The 12,356-nt window shown below is 43.8% G+C and overlaps 1 protein-coding gene across 1 annotated transcript in view; it reads left to right on the top strand.

The window, feature by feature from the left end:
- Nucleotides 1-12,356, top strand: part of LOC144609539 (uncharacterized) — a 233,413-nt gene that overhangs the window by 55,727 nt on the left and 165,330 nt on the right. The window contains exons 11-12 of the mRNA XM_078428046.1: nucleotides 1,547-1,665; nucleotides 9,951-10,051. Coding sequence (XP_078284172.1) covers nucleotides 1,547-1,665; nucleotides 9,951-10,051 — 220 coding nt within the window. The remainder of the gene's footprint in view (nucleotides 1-1,546; nucleotides 1,666-9,950; nucleotides 10,052-12,356) is intronic.

Below are 12,356 nucleotides of genomic sequence, written 5' to 3'. Positions count from 1 at the left end.
GGATAGGGTTGGGCGAGTGGGTGAGGGGGGGTGGGTGAGGAGAGGGTGGGATAAGGGGGGTTGAGGAGGATGGAGTGGGTGAGGGAGGGGGAGGTGGGTTGAGGGGGTATGGAGTGGGTGAGTGGGGGGAGGTGAGGAGGGGGTAAGGGGGGTTGAGGGGGAATGGAGTGGGTGAGTGGGGGGCAGTACGGGGAGATAAGGGGGGTTGAGGAGGGATGGAGTGGGTAATTGGGGGGAAGGAGGGGAGTGGGGGAGGGGAGGGTGGGTGAGAGGGGGGAGTGCGTGAGGGATGTGGGGGTGAGGAATAAGGGGGGGTTGAGGGGGGGTTGAGGGGGGATGGCGTGGGTGATGGGTGGGAGAGGAGGATGGGGTTTGAAGGGGAATGGAGTGGGCGAGTGGGGGGAGGGGAGGAGGGGGGAGGATGGAGTGGGTGAGTTAGCGGCAGCTCGTTGGCCCACAGCACCCCCCCGACCCTCATTGGCTGCCACTCCCGTTACTCAGGCGGGTCCCATTGTGACGTTGAATGCTGAACAATACCAGCGTCAGTTTAATAAGGTTTTTAAAAAACTTTAAAATCTCTCTAACTTTAAAAATATAAGACCAATTTGAATGAAACTTGGATTAAGGTGACCTCAGGACAAAGGTGAGTAAGGTTGTCGTTCTATCATGTGACCGGGGCACAAAAATAAGGTATCATCAAACAGGCATGATCAAACAAACAAACAAACAGAGAGTTTTAGATGTATAAAGAAATAGATACAGCATTGCAAAACAAGGCAGAATAAAAAGCGAAAATATTTCTGTAGATCAATAACATTGCATGTACCAATAAAGTACAATTTAACCTTCTTCCCAGAGATGTTGAGTAAACCACCAGTGATCTATCCACAACCATTCAATACTCCGAAGGAATTTGGCAGTGAATTTATTAGCCGCAAAGTTTATTTAAGATATTTATTCAACTTGGCATCAGCCCATGTCTAACATTGGTTTGCTGCACTTCAAAGAGACCATTAATTATTTTCCCTTTCGTGGTACAGGAGGCATTGGGTTTGAAAATATATAACGACTGCTTTCTGTCATCAAGGCAAGGGAGTCTGTCCAGCACTGATGATATTGGCAATGTTTTTTAACTGCTTAATATAAAATGAGGCAAGCACCCATACTACAGTTTAGGGAAAATTTGGAGAACTAACACGTGTTTCAAGAAAGAAACAATTATGGATTTATTAGCTTACTGATTAGCAAACACCTTTCTGTTGCGTTGTAAAATGTTGATAAAGTATAATTTATCAACATAATTTGTTATAATTTTTGGTAATTTTGGTAATTTAGAAATATTTATTTGGTCCTAACAACTGACAAAGATGGGAAGGATGAATCCTATTAGAAGAAGGGGACACTATGTGAACTTCAGTACATTGTAGAAAATGTTTTCACTAAGCTTTTTATTGATGTAAGGTTCAGCATCAGGTAAACAGTTACATCCAAATCAGTATTGTAAATATCACGTCAGAATAATTTAATGTTGTATTTATATTTGCAGGTTACAAAAGTACCAAGACAATCTGGAATCTTTGCCACAGTGGCCTTGGGTCAAGAAAAGGCTCATATTTAGCAAATTATCCAGCGACTATATAATTGAATACATCAACTTCGAGAAAGGTAGGATGATTGGTGTTATTCTGAAACGGGTAGCTTTTACAAATAGTTCTAGCTTTGCAATTAGGTTCAGATGAATTAATTATCCGACCTTCCCGACCTCCTCACCGCCACCCACGTCCTCCCCGGTCATCCGCTGACCGGGCCGACCGCCACTTACCCGGGCTCCAGTTCCCCGCGGGCCTCCCCCAGCGACCGTGTCGACCCGCGCCACTCCACCGCCCAGCAGCAAGTCACAGCCGTCGCTGTCCCCGGCCCCCGGGACCAACAACAGGCCGCAGCTCCACCCGGCCCACAGACACCGCGCTGGGCCCACAGCCCCCACCAGGCAGAGTCCCACAGCACCGCTGCGTCCTACTGCCCACCCTCTACTACAGGTAACCACAGCAAGATCTCCACTGGATCTCCCCCTTCCCCCTCTAGCCAGGCGACCCTAACTACTCCCCACATCGGTCCTCATGCCCCCCTCTGCTCTGTTAACCCACCACCCCCTCACCATACATCCCCTCCACCTCCATCTGCCCCCTGCCTACATCCGACCCCAACCCCCACCATTGCCGGGTGTTCACCATCCCCCCTGTCCTCAGCAGAGGCCTTACCTTTGTTCCCCTCCGCCCCCACATCAACGAATGCCGCGTCCGCCATGACGTGGAGCTCTTCTTCCGCCGCCTCCGCCTCCGACCCTTTTTCCATGGTAAGGAGTCCTCACCCCCCACTGATGACCCCTTCTCCCGTCTCCAACGGACCCCTCCTCTTGGACCCCCCCGCTTGTCACTCTACACTTCCATCCCCCACAAGGATGGTCTCGAAGCCCTCCGTTTCTTCCTTGACCGTAGAACCAGCCAATCCCCATCTACCAACACTCTCCTCCGCCTAGCAGAGCTGGTTCTTACCCTCAACAACTTCTCCTTTGACTCCTCCTACTTTCTCCAAACCAGAGGCGTAGCTATGGGCACTCGCATGGGCCCTAACTATGCCTGCCTCTTTGTCGGGTACGTCAAACAATCCCTGTTCCGGGCGTACAACGGCCCTATCCCCGAACTCTACCTCCGCTACATCGATGACTGCATTGGTGCTACCTCTTGTACCCATGCAGAACTCACTGACTTCATACACTTCACTTCCAATTTCCATCCTGCCCTTAAATATACCTGGACCATCTCCGAAATCTCCCTCCCATTTCTGGACCTCACCATCTCCATCACAGGAGACAGACTAGTAACTGACATCTACTATAAACCCATTGACTCCCACAGCTATCTGGACTACACTTCTTCCCACCCGGTCCACTGCAAAACGTCTATACCCTACTCCCAATTCCTCCGTCTACGCCGCATCTGCGCCCGGGATGAGGTGTTTCACACTAGGGCGTCAGAGATATCCTCATTCATCAGGAAACGGGGCTTTCCCTCTTCCATTATAGATGAGGCTCTCACTAGGGTCTCTTCTACATCCCGCAGCTCCGCTCTTGCTCCCCCTCCCCCCACTCGTAACAAGCACAGAATCCCCCTCATTCTCACCTTCCACCCCACCAGTCAGCGTATCCAACAAATCATCCGCCAACATTTCCGTCACCTACAACGGGACCCCACCACTGGCCATACCTTCCCATCCCCTTCCCTTTCTGCGTTCCGCAGAGACCATTCCCTCCGTTACTGCCTGGTCCACTCATCCCTTCCTACCCAAACCACCCCATCCTCTGGCACTTTCCCCTGCAACTGCACGAGATGCAACACCTGTCCCTTTACCTCCCCCCTCAACTCCATCCAAGGACCCAAACAGTCTTTCCAGGTGAGACAGAGGTTCACCTGCACCTCTTCCAACCTCATCTATTACATCCGCTGCTCCAGATGTCAACTTATTTACATCGGCGAAACCAAGCGCAGGCTCGGCGATCGCTTTGCTCAACACCTGTGCTTGGTCCGCGTTGGCCAATCTGATCTCCCGGTGGCCGAGCACTTCAACTCCCCCTCCCATTCCCAGTCTGACCTTTCTGTCATGGGCCTCCTCCAGTGCCATAGTGAGGCCCGCCGGAAATTGGAGGAACAGCACCTCATATTTCGCCTGGGCAGCTTGCAACCCAGTGGTATGAATATCGACTTCTCCAACTTTAGATAGTTCCTCTGTCCCTCTCTTCCCCTCCCCCTTCCCAGATCTCCCTCTATCTTCCTGTCTCCAACTCTTTCCTTCCTTTGTCCGGCCCCCCTGACATCAGTCTGAAGAAAGGTCTCGACCCGAAACGTCACCCATTCCTTCTCTCCTGAGATGCTGCCTGACCTGCTGAGTTACTCCAGCATTTTGTGAATAAATACCTTCGATTTGTACCAGCATCTGCAGTTATTTTCTTATATCATATAAACCAGGATGCAATGATATTCCTAGTAAAGTAAACTGTACACTTACAGTAATAATAAACATAACAATAAATACAACACTGAGTGCAAAACAGCAGAACAGTGCAAGGCTGTAGTATAATCGGGTGTGAAAGGGTTGATTGTTTTCAGGTGTCTGATAACAGTTCTTAAGTTGTTCTTAAGTCTGGACATCTGAGCTATCAAGCTCCTGTATTTTCTTTCAGAAAGTAGAAGAGAGAAAAGGGAATGGCAGGGTGGCAGGCACATTGACTAGGCTTTAAATCTTCCCGATACAATGCACTGTGAAAATGAACTGGATGGAAGGAAGTAATGAACCTCTGATAGCCTGGGCAGTATTCACCAGGTTGAAAAAGACTTGAGCAGCTTCCATTGCCAGGCTGACTTGTATCCTGTCCGAATACTTTCTGAATTAAATATGCCGATGCACTATCTTGAATGTGATGAGACCAGTTTAGGTTCGCGAGGACAGGGATGTGTTTATCCTCTGGCTTTCTTGGGTCAACAACCAAGTATTTCATCTTGCTGACAATAATGGCTTGATTATTGTCCTGATACCAGGACACTATGTTCTCATTCTCTTTACTGTACTTTGTCTCATGGTTGTTGTTGATCCAGCTGACAACTGTGGTATCCTCGGTGAACTTGAAGATCAATTTGGTTTGTACTTGACCACAGATCACAGAAACAGTGCCTGGAACTGAGCACACGACCCTAAGGAGCTATTGGTGTTGAGGGCCAGTATGGAGGAAAGGCTATGACCAGTTCTAACCGGTTAAAGCCTGCCAGTCAGAATGTCCAGATGCCAGTTGCAAATGGAGGCCCCAAGGCAAGGTCCAGAGGTTTAGGAATGAGTTTGTTGAAGATTGAGCTGTAACTAATGAGCAGTATCCTGACATAAATGCTCTTCTTGTTAAGAGCCAGAGCTGAATATAGAGCTGAATAAGATGGCATCCTCCTTAGATTCATCTTTCCTGTATGCAAATTGAAAGGGACTGGATTGTTTATAAGACTGATGCTGATGTGGCTCATTACAAATCAATCAAAACACTTATTTATGATCGACATTAGAGCTATTGGGCGATATCATTGAGACGGGTCGCTTTGTTTTTCTTGGAGACTGGAATAATGAAAGTTTCTTTGAAGCAGATAGGGGCAAAAGACTATTGAAGTGAGAGATGGAAGATATTGGAGAAGACAGTGGCCATTTGATTCGCACACAATTTTTGGAAACCATTCTTTGACTCCATCCAGGCCGGCTGCCTTCCGAGAGTTTACCCTCGTGAAAGCACATCTCTGTGGAATGCTTTGCTGCAGAAGGCTGTGGTGGCCAAGTCAATGGATATTTTTAAGGCAGAGATAGATAGATTCTTGATTAGTGTGGGTGTCAGGGGTTATGGGGAGAAGGCAGGAGAATAAGGTTAGGAAGGAGAGATAAATCAGCCATGATTGAACGGTGGAGTAGACCTGATGGGCTGAATGGCCTAATTCTGTTCCTATCACTTATGAGCTTATGACTTTTGCCACCCAGATGTATGAGATGGAGTCAGCGGGGAATGGTGGGGGGGGGGGGGGGGGGGGGATGCTTGCCTGTTCAACACAGGCTTAAAAGGAATTGAGCTCATCTGGCAGACATGCGTGTTGCCAGAGATTGATTTCAGCTTGTGGGACAATTCATCTAGTCACACACACTGACTTAGCAATTTGTCAAACAATCATAGAATTGATGTTTCCAAACACTCCTGATATCGAGTCGATTCAACAATATTCCATTAAAAAATCATCAAACTACGAAAATATGAATACAAGTTAAGAAAATAGAAAAAATATAAGGCATATGAACACTTAAAACAGTCAAATAAATAATTAAAACGATCCCAAAATATTAAATTACTTTAACTCCTTGCAGCCATTGCTACTTGCAAACAATTGCAGCACATTGTTTGCCCGTGAACCTACTGTTGCAAGTGGTGACTGTTGCTTCAATTCTGTGTTTTGTTACTGGACTCTGTCAACCAATGGTGCAGAGTTGGCAAAATGTTGGCAAGTATCTGTTCTCAATTTTTAGGATTCTGCATTAGCACATCCATGTCAAGAATTCCCAATGTTGCTGGTACTTATGCCTGGGAATTTCCCTGGAAAATCTAACCTATTGTTATGTAAAATTGCTGCATGCAAGAGTGGTCTGGTGAGCATCAAAATGTACGAACATTGAAAACCTTGTGTGATTTTTCTGACCATTCCAGTTGGCTGAGAAGCCTTTTGTCATCCTTTGCAACAGCAGTGTCAAAGGAAATCCAGAAGATGGCAGTATGTCAGTGATGTTTCAAATGGGGTGCAACAAATGTATAAAAATACATCCGTGATCAAAAGCTATGTTTTTATTTTGTGGAACATCTCCATAATAGCATTATTGAATTTAAGATTTTAATGAGCTTTTAATAATGAACTCAAAATATGATTCAGATATTGGCATTGAAGGAGAAATTTATCCATTGACACATGTGAACTAAATTTGTAACATGGTAGCAAACAGGTATTGTGCTCTGCATCCTGAATCCTGTTCTTGATGAACGCTTGTATTGCCTCTGTGCTGGCGATGGAGGCTGATTTTTTCCCCCTCTCTCAGCAGCATATCCTAATTAAAAAACCCTACAAGAATTGTTCGATAAACCTAGGCTTTTCATAAGTTTATAAGTCATAGGAGTAGAAGTAGGCAATTCGGCTCATTGAGTCTACTCCACCATTCAATAATGACTGATCTATCTTTCCCTCTCAACCCCATTCTCCGGCCTTCTTCCCACAACCCTTGACACCCTTACCAATCAAGTAACTCAATCTCTGCTTGAAAAACACCCAATGACTTGGCCTCCATAGCCCTCTGTGGCAATAAATTCTACAGATTCATCACACTCTAAAGAAATTTGTCCTGATCTTCTTTCTAAAGGTACGCCTTTTTATTCTGAGGCTATGCCCTCTGGTTCTAGACTCTCCACTTGTGGAAACATTCTCTCCACATCCACTCTATTCCAGGCCTTTCACTATTTGGTAATTTCAATGAGGTCCCTCCTCATCCTTCTAAACTCCAGACAGTACAGGACCAGTGCAGTCAAATGCTCATCATATGTTAACCCAGTCAACTCCAGGATCATTCTCGTATATCTCCTCTGGAGCCTCTCCAATGCTAGCACATTCTTCCTCAAACATGGGATCCAAAACTGCTCACAGTATTCCAAATACTTTCTGACCAGTGCCTTATAAAGCATCAACATTGCATCCCTGTTGTTATATTTTAGTCCTCTCGAAATAAACTAAAGGGCACTGGGGAGTGTTGTAGAAAAATGAAGTCAATTCCTCTACCATTTGTTTATAGCCCATTATCACTTCTCAGGTGTCATTTTCCACTTCTGGAACCAATAAAAATCTAGCTCAGGCTGATTAAATTCATTCTGGCTGTGTGGCTATGTTGCATGAATTAGGATGCTTAATCCAGCATCTAGAGGCCTGCAGGACAAAGGTGAATAGGGAAGTAATTATCACTGCTACGCAGAAAGAAGGTTGATTTGAAAAGGTACTAGGTTAATAGGAGTGGATTTCCAAGTATGAATTGTATCATTGAATAGAACATGGGGAAGCTTTATTCTCTGTTAAAAATTATGTAGTTGACCTGTCTATTTGATATTGGGTACACATCACTTGCAGCACTTGTATTTTCTTACTTTGATAAACATTCTTAATATAAGCTTAAAGAAAAATGCGTCACAATAACGTCTAGCTATCCTGTTCCAGCAGAACATCCAGTGCATATTCAAATTTTTACAAATATATCAGCAGATAGCGCTGCTGCCTCACAGCGTCAGAGACCCAAGTTCGATCCTGACCTCGGGTACTCTCTTTGTGGAGTTTGCACGTTGTCCCTGTGACCGTGTGGGTTTCCTGAGGGCGGTCCAGTTTCCTCCCATGTCACAAAGACACGCGGGGATGTTGGTTAATTGGTTTCTCTAAAATTGCCACAGGAATGGATGAATGGGTGATTGATGATCAGCGTGGACTTGATGGGCCGAAGAGCCTGTTTCCAATCAGTACCTCTTAAATCTCTTAGATAAAAAAAGATTTTGCAAAATAGTTGCATTCAGCATGAAAACGTCCAAGTGAGTTCACAACGACCATCAACCATCCATTAATCACATTTTTTTATTCCACCACCCCCCCCCCCCCCCCCCCCCACCACCATCCCCCAATTCTCATCAAATTCTGGTTTTCATCTACCCACTAAGGACAATTCACAACAGAAAAAACCCCATACCAACTGTCATCCCTGCGAGGAAAAATAACCTGTACTGTAAATCATGCATTTTTCAGATTTGTTAGCAAATATCATGGAAGGACAGAGTTTTTTTTGAAGGACAACATGTAGTAGAAATGTTATCTGAATCAACATAATTGTTTCCTATGAATTCTGCATTCTCAACATACAATGTTGTAGTCATTTGTACACGATCGTGAGAAAGTGCAAGATATGTAAATATCATAGATGAATATAGAATCCCCTTAACAGTTTGTGAAGGAGTAACTTTTACTCTATACATTGGTCATAAAATATAATGATAAGAAATTCAATGAAGTCACATTCTTTAAAACTCCACTGAATATAAAGCAATCTTGATCAATTTCTCTTCATAGAATAATATTCTCATTCCACAATCGAAGTAGTGATCTCGTTGAATTACCTCTATGCCAAATACATTCTTTTATAAGTAGAAAAGAGCAAACTGTACATTGGCCTCCAGGCTGACAAATGGAGTAAAATCCAAGCCCCTGTTTCACAGATTCTGGAAGGTATAGAATGAGTGGTTATCTTGATTGAGAAGGCCTGCAGGATTATTTGGCTTTATTGGCTGAGGCATAGAATTAAACAGCAGCAAGGTCATGCTTGATCTGCCTAAAGTTCTAGAGCATAATGTGCAGATCTGGTCACTAGACCACAGAAAGGATGTGGTCACAGATCATTATTTGCAGAAGAGATGTTGACAGAACTGAAGAATTATAGTTCATGTGTGTGGGTGGGGGGGGGGGGGGCATGTGGGACGTGGAGGGGGGGGAGAACAAAGGAGGAGCCAGTGTGGGGGAACCGCCATGAGGGAGGGGGAAGAACAAGGTGGACCTGGCACGGGATACTTGGTAACTCTGCTAACGCCCTTTATGTGGCGACTATTGCATGCCTTGGGTCTGCAAGCAAAGAATTTCACTGTGACTTGTCTCATGTAACAATAAAGTATTAATTCATTCATTCATTCATTTATTCATTCATTTAATCATAGTTGTAACAAAGGAACTCCCGAGGCTGAGGTAATTTCCCTGCAGTAAAGGAGACTGCGAGATTTATCTGGGATGTAAAAATTATTTAAAGCCTAATTTTATGGAGAGAAAGCCTATTTCCCTAAGCAGAGAAACAGTAACTGAGGGCATAATAGAAAGATTAACAGATAATATTGTATAAAATTGTAGGTAATCAGCAGAAAGATTAGGAGGAATCGAAGAAAACCAATTTTGTTGGTGGAGAGCTGAAACCCAGTCCTTAAATGCTGGTGAACTTTGTTCAGTCATGAACAGAATGGGCCGGGAAGTTTCCTTCTGTGTCACAAATTTATTTGATTTTTAAATTCTGTTGAGTAGTCCCTGGATTTCGGATAATGGTATTTGAATCAGACTGACCATCCTTTCAGAAAAAAACAGGGGAATGCAGTACTGTGCCTGGGTTGCAGCAAGTTATGAATGCAGTTACCATTTTGTGGACATAAAAAATAAAGCCAAAGGCTACTGGTTCATCTGCTGATTCCCTATGTTATAGTAGGATCATCGCTTCTTGGCCTTTTGGCTAATACACTTCTGCTTATATTTTTCATTTCCTTGTAGATATGTATCTTCTAATGAAGAAAGTGTACTTCAGCGTGGGTGTGAAGGATGTGAGCCGCATTATTATGGATGTCGAAATTCTTATATCAGAAATAAAATTGGTAAATCAATGAAACTACTGTTAAAACACCTAAAATATGACTTGTTTTTGGAATGTATTTCTAGCTTCTTACTTTTGACAGATGGTTGTAGAGTGATTTGTAATTTTTGATATCCATGTTTGAGATAAGGACCATTCATTTTTCTCATGTATTCAGTTACAATTTTAAGCACTCCTGTTGCAGGCATCGGACAGGAGCACTTAATAAAGATTTGACAAACGAATTGAGCTATCATGGTAGGTTTGCCATTCAGTCAGTTGAATCTGTAACTAGTCCTTATACTCAGGTCACTCAACTTCATTTTTTCCCCTCTCACTTTAAATCTATGCCCTCTAGTTTTAGACTCTTCTATCCTGGGTAAAGACTGTGAACATTTCCTTTATTTATTCCCCTTGTAATTTTGTATACCTTTAATAAACCTTCACCTTAACCTCCTACTATCCATAGAAAAAAGTACCAGCTTATAAGCTCTCCTTTCAACTCAAGCACTCCAGTCCTGATAACATCCTTGTGAATCTTTTCTGCATCCTTTCCAGTTTAATGACATCCATTCTATAGCATGCCAATCACAATTACACACAATGCACCCTGCAAACTAATGGCACCAGATTCATAACATGCCAGACCATGGGATTTGCTAGACGACATAATGCTGAACCAAAGAGTTTCAACCCAGATTATTTTTCTATTATTTAGTCTATTTCACCTCAAATGTACCTGTAATGTTTTTGAAGTTCATTCAGTAGTTTAGTTGGATCTATATTTATTGCTTAAAAATATTTGTATGCATTGATATGCCAGTTTGTGAAAGAATTAGACAGAATCTTGATCGGTTGGACTGGTGGGCCAGGGAATGGTTGATGGAATTTAATACAGACAAATGTGAGGTGTTGTATTTTGGGAGCAATAACATGGGCAGAACCTACACAGTGAACGGTAGGGCTCTGGGGAATGTTTTAGAGCAGGGGGATCTAGGAGTACAGGTACATAGTTTGTTGAAAGTGGCATCTCAGATCGATAGGATGGTCAAAAAGGCTATTGACACATTGACCTTCATCGGTCAGAGCATTGAGTATGGAAGTTGGGAGGTCATGTTGCAGTTGTATAAGATATTGGTGAGGCTGCATTTAATTTTGGCCACCATGTAATAGGAAAGATGCTGTCAAATTGGAAAGGATGTAGAGAAGATTTACGAGAATGTTGCCAGGACTCGAGGGTCTGAGCAATAGAGAGAGGTTTAGCAGACTTGGACTCTATCCTTGGAGCACAGGAGGATAAGGTGTGATCTTATAGAGGTGTACAAAATCATGAGACAAATAGATCGGGTAGACGCACAGAGTCTCTTGCCCAGAGTAGGGGAATCAAAAACTAGAGAACATAGGTTTAAGGTGAGGGGGTAAGATTTAATAGGAACCTAAGGAGTAACTTTTTTACACAATGGGTGGTCAGTGTATGGAACAAACTGCCGGAGGAGGTAGTTGAGGCAGGTACTATCGCAACGTTTAAGAAACATTTAGATCGATGCATGTATAGGAACCGGTTAGGGAGATATGGACCAGGTACATGGATAGGACAGGTTTGGAGGGATATGGACCAAGCACAGGCAGGAGCGCTAGTGTAGCTGGGACATGTTGACCAGTGTGGGCAAGTTGGATCGAAGGGCCTCTTTCCACGCTGTAAGACTCTATGACTTTATAATAGCAGGGCACTGAAAATAGAGTTCTAAATAATTTTGGAGAGATTAAAAGGAGGAGGTTCAGAACAGTAGAACTTCCAAGGGTAGATGAAATAAGATAGACACAAAATGCTGGAGTAACTCAGCAGGACAGGCAGCATCTTTTTATAGAAGGAATGGGTGACGTTTTGGGTCGAGACCCTTCAGAAATAATATTGGCTTGACTATGGTTGGCTTTTCATTCTAAAAATATTGTAAAGCACATGAGAGCAGGCAATTACATAAACACACACAGGGAGACACACCATCAGCATGCATGGAAGCTCATCAATGTCTTCAGAAGATGCTGTAAATATCAGTGCTGCACAGTGAACATTCAAGCTGAATTCTGAATTGCTGAGCGACAGTGTGGGGGAAAAAGAGCGGCAGGCCTCTTTTACCTTGAATAGTAAATAACAAGTATGTGGTGGGTCAGAAGATGTGGTATCAATAGAGAGGATACAGAAGAGATTCACTGGGATGTTGCCTGGAGTGGAGGATTGTGGTAACAAGGAAAGATTGGATAAATGGGGTTTATTCTCACTGGAACATAAGAGGCTGAGGGAGGTTGCCCTTATATAGGTTTATAAA

This window comes from Rhinoraja longicauda, chromosome 2, assembly GCF_053455715.1.
Source record: "Rhinoraja longicauda isolate Sanriku21f chromosome 2, sRhiLon1.1, whole genome shotgun sequence".
Lineage (NCBI taxonomy): Eukaryota > Metazoa > Chordata > Chondrichthyes > Rajiformes > Arhynchobatidae > Rhinoraja > Rhinoraja longicauda.
Note: the sequence above shows the minus strand (reverse complement) of the source record. Positions and strands in the feature narration are given on the sequence as shown.